We start from the raw sequence: 18,410 nt of genomic DNA on the forward strand, positions 1-18,410 counted from the left end.
ATTTTTTTTTTTTTTTTTTTTTTTTTTTTTTACAGAAGCAAAGAGAAAGTTTTACTGGATTTCCCTTCCCACTCCGTATTATATATTGCTTCTACATTAAGACTCCCCAAACTAAGTTGTGTTTCTCTGGCTCCTTTTATGATTTTTCTCTTCATTGTTGGTTTTCAGCAATTTGATTATGATATGCATAATTAAAATTGATAGTTTTCTTAAAGTTCTGTTTGGAGTTTGTGGAGCTACTTGGATCTGTGAACTTTCAGTTTTCTTCAAGTTTGGAAAATTTTCAGCTCTTAATTCTTAAAAGATTTTTTTCTGTGCCTCCCTTTTTTCATTTTGGATTCTAATAACACATGTGTTACACTGCTTGATATTGTCCCACAGATAACTGATGCTCTATTCTTTTTCTTTTTTTTCCTTAATCTTTTCCTAATTTATATTGGATAGTTTCTGTTGCTGTGTCTTCAAGTTCATGGATCTTTTCTTCTGCTGTGTCTCATCTGGTGCTTTTAAATCCCATCCAAAGTATTTTTCATTGCAGATATAATTTTCATCTTTACAAGTTTTGCTTGAGTAATTTCTGGTCTGCTTATTGATTTTTTTCCCTCATTTGGGTTGTAGTTTCCTTTTCCTTGCTAATTTTTGATAGGTTGGCAGACATTGTGAGTTTTATATTTTGAATGCTAGACTTTATTTTAATTCCTTTAAATTTTTGGACTTTGTACTGACATGTGTTAAGTTACTCAGTGACTTGCATGGAATGTATTAACATTTCCAGTAAGTGTGAATACCATCTTGATGGAGTTAAGTAAATCCTAAGAAAGTATTAAATGCATAACTTCACCTTTATATGATGTCTGTTCTAAAATTTATTTTAATTATGAGTTATATAGCACCACATGGCATTTTTTCTACCTCATTTTCTGTGTGGCATAATGATTAAAGAGTGATGAAATGTACTGTTTTATCTATTGTAATGCATTGTTTATGACAGTATTCATCTTTGGCTCCATGTTATTTTTTAGGTTTGCTGTTAGATTAATGAAATAATTTGGAAATACTTTGAAATCAGTAGTGTTTATTGTATCTGTGTGAGGGTATAAAGACTTTGTTTTATGATAGGTGCAGGTTTAAAAGCAAGAGATCTTCAGCTTTTGTACAAGTATTACAGGGACTTAGTCTACTTTTATTTGGAGAGTGCAGCCAAATGAAATTTTCCACGTGTAGAGAATAATTTCTCCATAGTTGCATGACAGCACAACAGAAATATTTTTTCTGTTTCCTCAAATTAAATTTTTCATAAAACTTAACATTTTTATTATATGTGCTGTGTTTGACTCTTTTTATCTGTATTAAGGCACCAGACTTATTTCCATCATATGTAGATTAGACAGGGGTACTTATTTGAAAAATAAACTCTCTTTGTCATGACTCTGTCCTTAGCTCTGGGGGCCTGCCCTTGGAGACTTGGCTTATTGAAGTTTGGACATTTTCAGTACCTCTTCAGAAAATCCCCTTCCACTTTCACTTGCATTTTATTAATTTATTCATTCACACAATACTGCTGGGTACTAGTAAAACATACCATTTTATATGCCTGTTTATATTTTAGTGTTTTCTGCATAGGCATTTATTTCTGGCATTTTGTTTTGATTCTTTTGAATATTCACAACTGAATTTCCTGAAGTATTTTAGAATGTTGACATTACAAATTATATATTAGTCTTTTTCTTAGTTTTAGAAAGATTATGTCAGGTATGCAGTCACCTGTCTACTAAGGCTGCAACTTAGCCTTCGGTCTTCTGACTCCTGAGTTCACGTCTCTCTCTCCTCACTGCAGAGAGCATGTTCTAAATGAGGTCTTGTGTGTTCCTTTATCTGACTCCATTTTTCTGTTTAGCTTGGCATTCCTTATTGTCTGGCCTCCATGTATTAAACTGGCTAAATGTTTGCACTGTAGTTTTATAGTGATTATCATTCTAATATACGAGATATATTATTGTGCTAAAAAACACTGAATGGTTTTGAACACTATTCTAGAAACTTGGAGATACAAAAGTAATGAAATACATTGCCCTTCCTTACCATTGACTTTATCTTTCTGGGGACGAAAAAAGTTATAGTATTGAATCTGAAAGAATTTAGAAGATGCTACAAATTTTAAAATGGTGTCCAGGCCTATATATACCATGCTGAACTCAAAGGCAGACTTCTTTCTCTCCCTTCTTTTTTTTTTTTAAGATTTTTATTTTTAAGTAAGCTCTTCACCCAGCGTGGGGCTCTTGAACTCACAACCAGGAGATCAAGAGTCAAATGCTCTACCGACTGAGCCAGCCTGGTGCCCCCACTCTTAATGTAAGCAGATGAGTAAGGAACTGAGTTTCTTTCAGTGGGTTGCAAATGGGTCCAGTGACTTCCAAGGCTTAGAACAGGAATAGTAGCAATCATTGAGTGAACCCCCAGTCTATTATTACTCTTTTGTTAAGCATGCATTATTGGATTTAATCCTCATTGGAGTCAAAGAATTGTCCTTGTTTTGTAAGTGTGCAGTGTGGAGATTTTAAATAATTTGGCTAAGGACCTCATAGCTAGTAGCCAGCGCAGTCAGGATTTGAACCGAAGTCCTCAGACCACAAAATCTGCCATGTGAATCATTCCAGAACTGTGCTAGTAAGCACTACAGCCAGGGAGATGAGATTAACAACCTTGGCATGGATAGCCATGTCTTCTCATCAGCTAAATGAACTGTTTTACAGTGAGTGTGGAAGAACTAGTTGTAGGAAATTTCAAGTTCATCTGGAAGTTGTATTATTTGTTGTATCACTATGTAATATTTCGGTTATGGTTAGCCTAAGGGAATACGTATATTTACAACTTATTTCTAACTTTGCTTATGGTTTTATTTGTTGTAGCTAGCTTTCAGGGTATTTCATGTGTATGTCTTAGTGTGTGCACATATGTGTGGGGGCACGGTACTCACAGGGTCTAGACTACCGTTGTCTGGTTAAATCAGTTTTGACCTGTTAGAGGGATTCTTTATGGATTTCAGTGCTGTAAATTTATATAATTCTGCAGCATTTTTATTTTTTGAAAGTTTGTTTTCTGAAGTTTTATTTGTCAGTATAACTCAGCCATAATGGTGTCATCTACTTTAGAGTGGTGTTTTCTTTTTGCATCTTGATTTTGTAATAGCTTTGATTTTATATCAGGATATAAATTGCCAGGAAGAACACTGGTTATAGTTTGGATATACTTTGGAGTTACGTTTGTAAAATATGAAGTGTATTTTAGAAAGAATATTTGGAGTGGGATAGACTGTGGTATGTATTTGAAAGGAACATTATCAAAATAGTGATACTATTTGAGAAATTGGCTGGGGACAGAGGATCGGCAGGAAGCATTACCAGAGAACAAGTTGAGGAGGAGTTGCATTTTGAAGGTGAAGAGAAACTAATTCCTTTTTCTTCCACTGCATCCTTCTCCCTCACTGCTCCCCTGAGCTCTGCACTGTAGTGGTTGGCAGAGAACGTAGAAACACTGACCTGCCGTAAGTTATCAGTACCCCCTGCTTTGCTGCTCCGATCACAGAGCTCCCGCTTTGCAGCTTTTGCTGTGATCACAGTAGAGCGTTCCTATACTTCCTGTTGTGTGTGCTTCAAAAAGAGGAAATGCTGCCCTGAAGTCCAAGGCAGGGCTGTATTGGCCCACTTGTCCCCCCAACCTGCAGTGGCTAGCACACAAGTACATGCTTTGTTCTCTCTCAGTTGGTATCTTCTAGTCTTTGGCTCTCTTCTCAGTCTGTAAGTGCTTAGGTTTAAACTCCTTTCTGTCAGAATTCTATCAACAGCAGAAACTGCACACCAGCTCTGCCCCTGCAATCCTCCTGTTGCTCGGGGTCAGGGCAGAAGCCGTCCCAGACGTTACTCCCTTTGGGCGAAGGAGAAGTTCTGTGAGTTCCACAAGTACAAATAGAGGAGAAAAACCACATTGCTGAGGAGGAGACGTAGCCATAGAAAAGTTTTACAAAGAAAAGAAGCTTCAAGCAGTTTAGATTGGAGTTCACTTAATATGTTACTGAATATTTTCTCTGCTTTCTGCCTTTCGTAGGCAAGAGTGCACATTGGGAGATTCAGCATGCAAGAATTCTGAGTCTGATCCAGAGGACTTTTCAGATGAAACCAATCCGGAGAACCTTTATGGCACCTCTCCCCCCAGCACACCTCGGCAGATGAAACGCATGTCTGCCAAGCACCAGAGGAATAACGTAGGGAGGCCTGCCAGTCGATCTGGTTTGAAAGGTAAGTCTGATATTTACAAAGATACACAGGCCTGGCACTTTCGGCACATGATCTGTATAACACGTAACTGCTGATTGATCCTTTCTACGATAATGTTTTTCTTTTTTATCTTAAATTTGGTTTTAATGCTGCTTTTAAATTTCACTTCTTCATTCTTGAATTATTACCATGAGCAGTATTGTTAAATAGATAGAAAGGTTTGTCCTGAGTGTTAAAGCCGGTGGTGTGGGCATTTGTATTCCTTTTGGTCTGTAGAAGAGGCCACGTGGGCCCAAATCCGTGCATTCATCTAAGATGGCTGTTGATAGATGGGAGAGGTGGCTTTTTTTATTCTTTGACTCCCTAGCTTTTGTCTTCCAGACATGATGTACTGGGCAGTGGGAGTGGCAGAGCCAGGCTTCCCCAACCAGCCTGTGACCTGTGCTCTCTATCAGTGACCCTGATGCTGCCCTAAGTGTGCACAGTCCTCCTCCTTGCTAAGCACCATGCCTGGATGGTACCCACACCTCATCACCACGGACAGAATTTGTGTTCTTCTTTTCTCTTTGGAATCTCAGAGTCCAGATAATGTTCTCTTCCTAGAAGCTGGGACTGTTTTCTGATTTCGTTTCATACTTCCTCCAGCATGTCACAGCTGTTCTTTTCTGAGGTAGATTAATCAAATCGTGCTGACCTGCTGTCTCCTCGTACCCTGCGTTCTGGTTTAGATCCTCAGGTCACTGAAGCCTTATGATTTTAGAATTCCCCTATTAATTTCAGCAAGCCACTTGTCCTAAAATTGATTTCATAGCTTTTTAGAATCCATTCATCTCTTGCTGCACAAAATATAGATTTTATTTCTTATCTGAGAAATTTCCCCTATCACATGCTCTCCCTCACTGACATCAGGTTCATGCCCATTTCTTCCTTTCTTTGGCCCCTGTTCTTCCTTTCTGTCTGGCCAGGTTCCCCTTCCCACACATATCTTACACACGTTGACCTCTTGTGGTTGTAAGGTGGCAAGTTCACTCTGTGTCCCTGTTGTAGCCCTTCCTCAAGAAAGAAGGGCGGGCAAGAGAAGTGGATTTTGTTGTATTTATTTGCTTGGGTGAAATCTTGCCCAAGGAAGAATTTCTAAGCAGTAATAGTCTTTCCTTTCCATAGGGAAGGTGATTTTTTTTTTGCTTTCTTTTTTTATTTTAAGGATTTTTAAAAATTTCAAATTAATTATTTATTTTTAAAGATTTTATTTTAGAGAGAGAGAGTATACGCACACAAGTCGGGGGAGGAGCAGATGGAGAGGGACACACAGACTCCGTGCTGAGCATGGAGCCCAACGTGGGTACTGATCCCACAATCCTGAGATCATGACCTTAGCTGAAATCAAGAGTCAGATGCTTAACCAACCGAGCCACCCAGGTGCCCCAGGACTTTTTTATTTTTATGTAATCTCTGTACCCAATGTGGGGCTCATATTTACAATTCCAAGATCAAGAGTCGCATGCTTTACTGACTGAGCCAGCCAGGCCCCCTGTTTTTTTACTTTCTTGTAAAGCTTTATTTGTACTAGGATGTTAACCTGTGACCTGTACTTACTACCCCGTTTGGAAACTAATAGCTTTCCATTGCAGTTTATCATCTTTAAAATCGATCTTTATTCATTTTCTCAAAGACGTCTGGAGAAGTTCCTTATCTGAAACAGGAGGCACTGCGGTAGCATCTGCTGAATCGATATTAGTTAATACAGTTGGGCTTCCAGCTGCTGAAACGGAGAAGATGCCAGTAGCACAGCTGCTTTTTCTTCACTTGTTGGTCCATACTATTTTAGAATAGGAGTTGAGGGCATAATTCTCACATTTTATAGATTGAGAAACTAGAGGTCTAGGATTTGTAAAGCAACTTTGAGGCCAGAAGGTTGGAGATAGTGACAGGACTGTTTTTAGAAACAGTTCGCCTGGTACTCGATTTGGACTTTTTCCTAGTATAAGCAGCAGATGTTGCACTTATGAATGCAGTACTTGAGTTAACTATACTGTCTTTCAGTAATCAGTCAGAAAACCAGTCACTAGATTTTTTTTTTTTTTAAGATTTATTTGAGAGAGAGAGTGTGCGCGTCATGCATGGGGGTGGGGAGGGGCAGAGGGAGAGGGAGAGAGAAACTTAAGCAGCCCCGTGCGGAGCGCAGAGCCTAACCCGGTGCTCAGTCTCAAGACCCTGAGATCACCACCTGAGCCGAAACCAAGATTCGGACGGTTAACCGGCTGCGTCATGCAGGCACTCCCAGTCACTAGCTATTTGTTGAGCTCCTACTGTCTTTCCGGGGTGTGTGGGAAATAGAAGATGGAAGCCTGTCTCTTTTCCTTCAATTTCTTTGAACCATTTATTTCATAAAGTTACAGGATTTTAGGTCTGGAAGGAGTCTTAGAGACCACTCATTCCAGTTCCTGCCATTTTTCAGGTAAAGAAGTGAATGGCCATACATCTTTTGACTTGTACCTATCTAACAGCAGAGCTAGGAAACCAAAATCCTTAAAAACTTACTCTTTTTCTTATTGTAAAAGATCACGTTATAGGAAATTTAGAAACTACAGACAAAAAGAAATAAATATACCTATGACCCCAATACACAGAAATAATAACTCTTACAAGCTGTGGTGAAAGGCCAGTCTCACGTGGGAAGCATGCAGGTAAACAGGCAGTGCAGGCTCCTGCGGGGAAGCTGGGATGGACGGTGGTGAGGAGAGGCTGCTGTGGGTGTCCACAGGAGGGAGTGGGAAGCCCTGGGGCTAGAAGACTTCTGGAACAAGTGACATTTGTGCTATGACCTGAAAGCTGAGGCCAGGAGACCAATATTTCAAACTAGTGTGTGATTCATGATAATATATTGGTCCCTCAGTATTTTTAAGAGCTTTAAGAATTAGTTAGGTTCTTCAGATTTATTTGAAAAGCTTTCCCAGGAAATATGAACTGGTGCATTCTTTCTCACTGTTACAAGCAAAGGCTCTCTGAATCATACTATTCACTTTAGAACTGCAGTCCAAGTTGGACTCATCTTTTTAATAAATGTCAGCAATAATATTTGCATTTTTCTGGTTATCTATTGCTGTGTAACAAACCACCCCAAAACTTAGTGGCATGAAAGAACAACCATTTTATTGTGCTCCTGATTCTGTGGGCCACATATTTAGGCAAGTCACAGCTCGTCTCAAACCCGTCGTGCCTGGAGCTTTAGCTGGAATGGCTCAGTTGGCTGGAGATGTTGTCATGGCTTGGATAGGGCCCTAAGTGTGGGCTTTCAGTTCTTCTCCACATGGTGTCTGCTAGGTCTCTGTGGTCCAAGATGGCTCCTTTACTCACATGTCTGGCATGTGGGCTGAGAGCTGGCTGGCATTGTTTTTTTTTTCCCACATGACCTTCCACATGGCTACCCTGGGATTCTTCACAGCATACTTGTTCCTGGGTAATTAGAATTCTTAAGTTGGCAGTTAGCTTCCCCGAGAGCAAGTGTCTTGAGAGATCAAGGTGAAAGTTGCGAGGGTTCTTAGCTTGGGAGGTCAGTCACACAACACCACTTCTGCTGCGTGCTTTGGCTACACAAGGCTACCAAAAGTCAGTGTGGGAGGGGACCACACAGGTTATTTCAGTAGCAGGAGGTGTGGTTGTGGGCTGTAACAGACTAGCTCCTACCTGCATTTGATAGACAGCTTCGGGGAATTAGTGTCCAGTCAGTCATACTGTCTTTATGCCTCCAGCCCCTCTCCTTTGTCAATGCAGACGACATCATAAGCATTCCCGAAGGGCTAGAAGAACACAGAAAGGTAACTGAGGGCACTAAGTTGCAAGGACGTGAGAGTAACCATTAATTTTTTTTTTAAGCAATGGTAGCCATTGTCATGAACTGATTATATGGATATGATTCTTTAACTATTTTTAATATTATAGGCTCAGAGTAACTACTACTAATCTACAGTAGTAACTAACTACTATAGATTTATTTTTTATAATTAGAAATTCAGTCCCAGGTCACTTTCTAACCAACTGGCTATAAATCAAGAGTTCCCATGAGACCCTCTTCAGGTTCCATAATTTGCTAGAACTGTTCCTAGAACTCAGACACACTTTACTTGCATTTATGGTTTATTATAAAGACTCAGGAGTAGCCAAATGGAAGAGATGCATAGGGCAAGCAGTGGGGGGTGATGTGAATCCCCCCGGGTCCCTCTGGGATCAGCCTCCCACTGCCTGGATGTGTTCACCAGCCGGGAAACTCATCACATTGCCTTATTAAAGAGTTTTTATAGAGCTTTTATCTCCAGACTGCCCCCTCCAGCCCCTTCTGGGAGGTTAGGGTGGTGGGTGGGGGCTGCTGAAGGTTCCAGCCCACTAATGATTTCCTCCTCCTGTGACTAGCCCCATCCTGAGACTATCTAGGAGCACCCCTTAAGTCCTCATTAGCATAAATACAGATGTGATTGAAAGGGGCTCCTTATGAATAATAAAAGATGCTCCTATCACTCAGGAAATTCCAAGAGTTTTTAGCAATTCTGTGCCAGGACCCTGGACAAGATGTAAATATATTTCTTATTATTCCTCAGTGAGCAACTGCTAGCAAAGGTATGAGGAGATGGCAGCTTTGATAGAAGGCTAATGGGAGTGTAAATTGTCTCAATCCTTGTGGGAAAGTAATTTGTTAATACAATCAAGTGGTGGTTGGTTGTCCTTGACTCTGCAAATCCACCACTGGGAGTAGACTTTAGAGAAGTTCCTGCAAATGGACATAACAAATCCTGTAAAAAGATTTATTGTGTCATTCATCGTTTGTGATTTCCAAGCGTAATATGCAGTTGTGTAACCGCCAAGCAGGGTAATTCAAAACAAGTGTCTGTCATAGTGGTTGTCTGAGATGCCAGGGAACTGAGGAGAGAGGAGACCCTGGCGGGAAGGTGAAGGACATAGGTGAGGTCACCATTGTTGGGATGGGATGGAGGGGGTGTGAAGGATGAAGGCGAGGTAGCCATTGTCGAGTTGGGTGGGGATGTGAAGAATGAAGGTGGGGTTGTCATTGTAGCAGTGTTTTATTTCTTACTTTATGTTGGTGGACTCTCAAATTTTGATTGCCAGTTTAGAAGTATGCAAAAAGGAATTTTATCCAATTTTTGCATCTCCCTGGGAATGTTAAAGTCATTTTTGTTTTTGAAACATGAGCAACTTCTTTTAGAAGCTGTGATAAATATGATAGCAATGGTACAATGTCTGGGTATGAACGGTTAGTTCCTTATTACCTAAAAAAAGTCAGCTATGTGACATCCGGACTGATATAACCTACCAGTTAAGCTCTTGAATTATCTCACTGATCAGGCTTAATTTCATATTTTGATGAGTAACAGGATTTAATTGTGGTATTATTTAAATTGTACTTTTGGATAATGGTAAATAACTGCCAAATTACAGCAATTAAGATTTTAATAAGTTTTGGACAATAATTAGTCATATGTAGCTGTTCTTCTTAAGATTGGTTTAAGGGAGAGATAGTCATGCTATCTCATCCTTAAATTTTTGTGCCTTTTAACATAGCAGAAGGAAGTAAATCTAGTTCATCTCACAGTTTAAATAGGTTATATAAGAATTAAAACACTCAAGCCACGTCCTTTTCAAAGTGAATCTGCCTTGTAATCAGTATCAGCTCCATTTCGCCAGCAGTATTATACTATACTGCAATAGCCAAATTATAGAGATAGAATGAATATCTCAAGATACTTATATCAGAATTTGAACCTATGTGTGCCTACATGTATACACATACGAATTTCCCTATCATAAACAAATATCTCAAAGTGTATGTGTATGTGTGTGTGTGTAAAAGTCTGTGTTTTTGCTAGCAGTAGTAAGATTAGCAACTTGTTTTTGAAAGAGTATGATACTGCTGTAAAATTGAACTGATAAAATGGTTACAAGTCAAATTCAGTCTGTAGAGTTGACCCGTGAACAATGCCGGGGCAAGGGTTAGGGGGGCTAATCCCCTGCAGAGTCAAAAATTGGTGTATAACTTTTGACTCCCCAACAACTTAACTTCTAATAGTCTACTATTGACTGGAAGGCTTATCATGTCATAAATAGTTGAATAACACATATTTTGTAAATGTATTATGTACTATATTCTCACAATGCAGTAAGCTAGAGAAAATGAATTTTTATTTATTTATTATTATTTTTTAGAGAGGGCAGGGGAGAGGCAGAGAAGGAGAGAGAATCTTAAGCAGGCTCCCTGCCTAGTGTGGAGCCCAGTGCAGGGCTCGATCTCACAACCCTGAGATCATGACCTGGCCTAAATCAAGTCAGATGCTTCACTGACTAAGCCACCCAGCGCCCTGAAAAGGAAATGTTTTTAAGAAAATCTAAGAGAAAATACATTTACAGTATTTATTTAAAAAAAATCTGTGTATAAGTGGATCTGTGCAGTTCAAACCCTTGTTCTTGTTCAAGGGGTCAACTGTCTAGTCAGTCACGTGATTGTTTGTTGTTCACTAGAGTGGACTTAAATCTGTTTTTCAGCTTTTTAGCCTAAACTCAGCCTGATTGTCAAAGTTCTGGTTCAGGCTACCCACATAAGGACTCACTGTTGCAGCCAAACTCTCTTCTTTTTGCCTTTGTGTCTCTTCATGCTCTTCTTCTCTGGCTTAAAAGACACTCTTGACTTTCTTGCTGCCCTTGTTTGAATTCTGTCCATTCTTCAGAGCCCCCAGTCAAGTATGTGGTATTATTTAAAGTCTTTACAGATTAGTTACCTGCTATAATCTGTCGTTTATGACACTCAGTGTCTAACCTTTCCTTGGGCGGTTAGTACTGGTGTGTGAGCACCTGGTGTGATGACACGAACATGGGTTAGAATCCCTGTCGCAATATTTACCATCTGTTCCATGGTAGTCTTCATCACAGTGTTGCTGTGAAGATTATGACAGTCTCTGTACAGCTGCTACTTGAAAATGAGGGGGTTGAAGAAAGCAGTGTTTCTGAAAATGCGCCATTCTAGCCAGGTTGAGTCAGAGACAGTGGGAGTACGTCCAGGAGTCCGCATTTTAGCAAGAACCTCAGTGATTCTTAATGTTGACTGATATTTGAGAACCATGAATTCGATCTCTAAACCCTACAGATTGCTGACATTGTTTGGTAATCCAGGACATCTTGCTCTAATGACCATCTCACACTTAAAGGTAAAGAGCAGCCATGTGTGCACGCTTACGCATTTGAGAGCTTGAGGAAGGCCGATGTGTTGAGTATGGATAGTACTCAGGGGAGAGCAGAAGTATTTCAAGGACTTGATAAAAAATACATTTTATACATATTCTAAGGAGCCAGTTCTAGATATGGATGGTGGGAGAATTCAGTTGACTGTCTCATATCTTTTTAAACAAGTGAACTATATTGCTTGTCATTGGTTGCTTTTGTTTTCATTATAATTTTTTTTTTCTTTTCCTTTCATGTTCTTCTGATTAGGCAGGAATTATTGGTGATTGGCCAAAGGAAAAAGNATATGTAGCTGTTCTTCTTAAGATTGGTTTAAGGGAGAGATAGTCATGCTATCTCATCCTTAAATTTTTGTGCCTTTTAACATAGCAGAAGGAAGTAAATCTAGTTCATCTCACAGTTTAAATAGGTTATATAAGAATTAAAACACTCAAGCCACGTCCTTTTCAAAGTGAATCTGCCTTGTAATCAGTATCAGCTCCATTTCGCCAGCAGTATTATACTATACTGCAATAGCCAAATTATAGAGATAGAATGAATATCTCAAGATACTTATATCAGAATTTGAACCTATGTGTGCCTACATGTATACACATACGAATTTCCCTATCATAAACAAATATCTCAAAGTGTATGTGTATGTGTGTGTGTGTAAAAGTCTGTGTTTTTGCTAGCAGTAGTAAGATTAGCAACTTGTTTTTGAAAGAGTATGATACTGCTGTAAAATTGAACTGATAAAATGGTTACAAGTCAAATTCAGTCTGTAGAGTTGACCCGTGAACAATGCCGGGGCAAGGGTTAGGGGGGCTAATCCCCTGCAGAGTCAAAAATTGGTGTATAACTTTTGACTCCCCAACAACTTAACTTCTAATAGTCTACTATTGACTGGAAGGCTTATCATGTCATAAATAGTTGAATAACACATATTTTGTAAATGTATTATGTACTATATTCTCACAATGCAGTAAGCTAGAGAAAATGAATTTTTATTTATTTATTATTATTTTTTAGAGAGGGCAGGGGAGAGGCAGAGAAGGAGAGAGAATCTTAAGCAGGCCCCCTGCCTAGTGTGGAGCCCAGTGCAGGGCTCGATCTCACAACCCTGAGATCATGACCTGGCCTAAATCAAGTCAGATGCTTCACTGACTAAGCCACCCAGCGCCCTGAAAAGGAAATGTTTTTAAGAAAATCTAAGAGAAAATACATTTACAGTATTTATTTAAAAAAAATCTGTGTATAAGTGGATCTGTGCAGTTCAAACCCTTGTTCTTGTTCAAGGGGTCAACTGTCTAGTCAGTCACGTGATTGTTTGTTGTTCACTAGAGTGGACTTAAATCTGTTTTTCAGCTTTTTAGCCTAAACTCAGCCTGATTGTCAAAGTTCTGGTTCAGGCTACCCACATAAGGACTCACTGTTGCAGCCAAACTCTCTTCTTTTTGCCTTTGTGTCTCTTCATGCTCTTCTTCTCTGGCTTAAAAGACACTCTTGACTTTCTTGCTGCCCTTGTTTGAATTCTGTCCATTCTTCAGAGCCCCCAGTCAAGTATGTGGTATTATTTAAAGTCTTTACAGATTAGTTACCTGCTATAATCTGTCGTTTATGACACTCAGTGTCTAACCTTTCCTTGGGCGGTTAGTACTGGTGTGTGAGCACCTGGTGTGATGACACGAACATGGGTTAGAATCCCTGTCGCAATATTTACCATCTGTTCCATGGTAGTCTTCATCACAGTGTTGCTGTGAAGATTATGACAGTCTCTGTACAGCTGCTACTTGAAAATGAGGGGGTTGAAGAAAGCAGTGTTTCTGAAAATGCGCCATTCTAGCCAGGTTGAGTCAGAGACAGTGGGAGTACGTCCAGGAGTCCGCATTTTAGCAAGAACCTCAGTGATTCTTAATGTTGACTGATATTTGAGAACCATGAATTCGATCTCTAAACCCTACAGATTGCTGACATTGTTTGGTAATCCAGGACATCTTGCTCTAATGACCATCTCACACTTAAAGGTAAAGAGCAGCCATGTGTGCACGCTTACGCATTTGAGAGCTTGAGGAAGGCCGATGTGTTGAGTATGGATAGTACTCAGGGGAGAGCAGAAGTATTTCAAGGACTTGATAAAAAATACATTTTATACATATTCTAAGGAGCCAGTTCTAGATATGGATGGTGGGAGAATTCAGTTGACTGTCTCATATCTTTTTAAACAAGTGAACTATATTGCTTGTCATTGGTTGCTTTTGTTTTCATTATAATTTTTTTTTTCTTTTCCTTTCATGTTCTTCTGATTAGGCAGGAATTATTGGTGATTGGCCAAAGGAAAAAGTAACTACTCTGGAAGATCCCTGTAACTTCACTAACCAAATCATACCATTTAATTTGCAGCCACTCAGGACATCAGATGTTCCATTAGTCTTACTGAAGTTATTATGAACTAGTTTTGTAATACTATAATGAGAACTTGTCATGTAATACATTCTGTATACTTTTTTTTTTTTTAAAGATTTTATTTATTTATTTGACAGAGAGAGACAGCCAGCAAGAGAGGGAACACAAGCAGGGGGAATAGGAGAGGAAGAAGCAGGCTCCTAGAGGAGGAGCCTGATGTGGGGCTCGATCCCAGAACGCTGGGATCACGCCCTGAGCCGAAGGCAGACGCTTAATGACTGCGCCACCCAGGCGCCCCAACATTCTGTATACTTTTGATTTATTCTCCTTTTCAGAAGTTGTTTGTATTTGACTTTTTATTAATTGCAAAGGGATTTAGTATTTTTTTTAAATGTTTTATTTATTCATTTGACAGAGAGAGAGAGAGACAGCCTGCGAGAGAGGGAACACAAGCAGGGGGAGTGGGAGAGGAAGAAGCAGGCTCCCAGCGGAGGAGCCTGACATGGGGCTCGATCCCAGAACGCCAGGATCACACCCTGAACCGAAGGCAGATGCTTAATGACTGAGCCACCCAGGCACCCTGCAAAGAGATTTAGTATTAAAAGAAAACTAGAGATAGAAACAAACTTGCCTGTTATTAATGGGCTTTCAAGTTATTATTAAAAATTTTATACTCAGATTGGGTAAAGATAGAATATAAAGTGCTTGGGAATAATAACTGTGTCTCAGCTTACAGATTTCTTTTCACCACCAACACCGTAGTACTTCTCAATGTCCCTTAACTGACAGGTCCCTTATGGTTTCATAGAGGACTACCTGGTCACTGATTGCTAGAAAGTACTCTCGTGTTTCCTTTGTCCATCAAAAATATATTATTTGAAAAGTTTAACTACTGATAAAATAGAGTTTTTTTTCATAGTAGCTAGACCAGGGTTTAAATCTATTTTAAATTAAAATTACATCATTTTAAAACATGATATATCAATTTCCATTTGTGTATTTTTTTTTCAAAACCAACTTGGTTTTTTGTTTTGAAAAATTAAAAAAAAAGCTCTTATGTTCCATCTTGTGCCTTTCCCAATTTGCTTTTCTTTACACACATTGTAAATCCAAATAAGCCATTGCTTTATGTAAATNTCAAGTATGTGGTATTATTTAAAGTCTTTACAGATTAGTTACCTGCTATAATCTGTCGTTTATGACACTCAGTGTCTAACCTTTCCTTGGGCGGTTAGTACTGGTGTGTGAGCACCTGGTGTGATGACACGAACATGGGTTAGAATCCCTGTCGCAATATTTACCATCTGTTCCATGGTAGTCTTCATCACAGTGTTGCTGTGAAGATTATGACAGTCTCTGTACAGCTGCTACTTGAAAATGAGGGGGTTGAAGAAAGCAGTGTTTCTGAAAATGCGCCATTCTAGCCAGGTTGAGTCAGAGACAGTGGGAGTACGTCCAGGAGTCCGCATTTTAGCAAGAACCTCAGTGATTCTTAATGTTGACTGATATTTGAGAACCATGAATTCGATCTCTAAACCCTACAGATTGCTGACATTGTTTGGTAATCCAGGACATCTTGCTCTAATGACCATCTCACACTTAAAGGTAAAGAGCAGCCATGTGTGCACGCTTACGCATTTGAGAGCTTGAGGAAGGCCGATGTGTTGAGTATGGATAGTACTCAGGGGAGAGCAGAAGTATTTCAAGGACTTGATAAAAAATACATTTTATACATATTCTAAGGAGCCAGTTCTAGATATGGATGGTGGGAGAATTCAGTTGACTGTCTCATATCTTTTTAAACAAGTGAACTATATTGCTTGTCATTGGTTGCTTTTGTTTTCATTATAATTTTTTTTTTCTTTTCCTTTCATGTTCTTCTGATTAGGCAGGAATTATTGGTGATTGGCCAAAGGAAAAAGTAACTACTCTGGAAGATCCCTGTAACTTCACTAACCAAATCATACCATTTAATTTGCAGCCACTCAGGACATCAGATGTTCCATTAGTCTTACTGAAGTTATTATGAACTAGTTTTGTAATACTATAATGAGAACTTGTCATGTAATACATTCTGTATACTTTTTTTTTTTTAAAAGATTTTATTTATTTATTTGACAGAGAGAGACAGCCAGCAAGAGAGGGAACACAAGCAGGGGGAATAGGAGAGGAAGAAGCAGGCTCCTAGAGGAGGAGCCTGATGTGGGGCTCGATCCCAGAACGCTGGGATCACGCCCTGAGCCGAAGGCAGACGCTTAATGACTGCGCCACCCAGGCGCCCCAACATTCTGTATACTTTTGATTTATTCTCCTTTTCAGAAGTTGTTTGTATTTGACTTTTTATTAATTGCAAAGGGATTTAGTATTTTTTTTAAATGTTTTATTTATTCATTTGACAGAGAGAGAGAGAGACAGCCTGCGAGAGAGGGAACACAAGCAGGGGGAGTGGGAGAGGAAGAAGCAGGCTCCCAGCGGAGGAGCCTGACATGGGGCTCGATCCCAGAACGCCAGGATCACACCCTGAACCGAAGGCAGATGCTTAATGACTGAGCCACCCAGGCACCCTGCAAAGAGATTTAGTATTAAAAGAAAACTAGAGATAGAAACAAACTTGCCTGTTATTAATGGGCTTTCAAGTTATTATTAAAAATTTTATACTCAGATTGGGTAAAGATAGAATATAAAGTGCTTGGGAATAATAACTGTGTCTCAGCTTACAGATTTCTTTTCACCACCAACACCGTAGTACTTCTCAATGTCCCTTAACTGACAGGTCCCTTATGGTTTCATAGAGGACTACCTGGTCACTGATTGCTAGAAAGTACTCTCGTGTTTCCTTTGTCCATCAAAAATATATTATTTGAAAAGTTTAACTACTGATAAAATAGAGTTTTTTTTCATAGTAGCTAGACCAGGGTTTAAATCTATTTTAAATTAAAATTACATCATTTTAAAACATGATATATCAATTTCCATTTGTGTATTTTTTTTTCAAAACCAACTTGGTTTTTTGTTTTGAAAAATTAAAAAAAAAGCTCTTATGTTCCATCTTGTGCCTTTCCCAATTTGCTTTTCTTTACACACATTGTAAATCCAAATAAGCCATTGCTTTATGTAAATACAGAATTTTTAAACAATTGTATAGTATACCATTTTGTATGCTGTAAGGTAAGCTTAAGATTTGTATGTAATCTGCAAAAGTTAGTTTCTTAGGCTACTAAAATTTGATTCTTCTTATACAGAAAAATGGGACTATGGCATTTTTTTCCCTCCTAAGGCCTTTTAATTATTGAAATAAAGATCAAGGCTGAGAAGTTCTATCTTTTAACATTTTAATGCTTTGAATATTAGCTTCCTAGAAAATATAGCATAGATTTGGGCGTAATGTTTATAGCCCAGTCTTCTGGAGTTATGAAAAACTATCCCGGGTACTCTCAGTTAACCCTTTGTTTTCCTTAGAATCTTTAAATCATGGATTAGAAGAACATTTATGAGTTATATAAGCCAAGTAATACATTTTCACTGTTCACTATTACTTAAAAATTTTAAGTGGCGTGCAGACATTCTCTGGCCATTATCAATAATGTTACTCTGTATCGTTTTATAAAGTTTTGTTAGGATCCTAAATCCTAAGCTAAGAAAATTGTTTTTTGTTACATAAATATTTGATTTCTTTCGTTCAAAACCATTTATTTGGATGTTTGTACCAATGCAACATTCTCTTCTAGGTCTGCATTGCCTCTCTTCTGTACATGTTTCTTGGATGTTCTTACGTATTCCCCTGGTATTAAATAACATGTCTATGTACTGATGACTTCCAAATCTGTATCATCTTTGGATTTCTTTCCTGAGCTCAAGACCCACATTACTTACTACAGACATCACCAACATAGCTGTCCCATAGGCACATCAAATTTAGTGTATTAAAAACTAAACTCATTATCTTTACCTCTAGCCTTAAACAGTGATACCATGTATGTCATTTTGTGTTTCATAGTGACCGAGTATAGTATAAATTCCTATCTTGAAAAATAAAATATAGTGGAGTTAAATTTGGAAGCGCTTGTTAGCTTTGCTTTCAAATAACCATTGTTTTACCAAGTAGAGATGAATGGTATGTATGTGCTATGTCAATAAAGGTATACAGAACATAGTTAAAGAAAGCATCAAAGAAAAGACAAAAGCTGGGCCTGGGCAAATTTATTTATTTTATTTTTTTAATTTTTTTAAAGATTTCATTTATTTATCCGACAGAGATAGAGATAGCCAGCGAGAGAGGGAACACAAGCAGGGAGAGTGGGGGAGGAAGAAGCAGGCTCACAGCGGAGGAGCCTGATGTGGGGCTCAATCCCACAACGCTGGGATCACGCCCTGAGCTGAAGGCAGACGCTTAACCGCTGTGCCACCCAGGCACCCCAGGGCAAATTTTTTATGAAGGAATATGATAGGCATTTGTAGCTAGAAACAAAATTGTGAAGAAATTTCTTGAATAGATTGCATAAAGAG

At 38.9% G+C, this 18,410-nt stretch overlaps 1 protein-coding gene across 6 annotated transcripts in view; it reads left to right on the forward strand.

Moving 5' to 3' along the window:
* Positions 1-18,410, forward strand: part of MAP3K4 (mitogen-activated protein kinase kinase kinase 4) — a 114,381-nt gene that overhangs the window by 32,277 nt on the left and 63,694 nt on the right. For all 6 annotated transcript variants that reach the window (XM_034669417.1, XM_034669418.1, XM_034669413.1 and 3 more), the window contains exon 2: positions 4,105-4,295. In XM_034669417.1, coding sequence (XP_034525308.1) covers positions 4,105-4,295 — 191 coding nt within the window. The remainder of the gene's footprint in view (positions 1-4,104; positions 4,296-18,410) is intronic.

The sequence above is a fragment of the Ailuropoda melanoleuca genome, chromosome 10 (genome assembly GCF_002007445.2).
Source record: "Ailuropoda melanoleuca isolate Jingjing chromosome 10, ASM200744v2, whole genome shotgun sequence".
In the NCBI taxonomy this organism is placed as follows: Eukaryota; Metazoa; Chordata; class Mammalia; order Carnivora; family Ursidae; genus Ailuropoda; species Ailuropoda melanoleuca.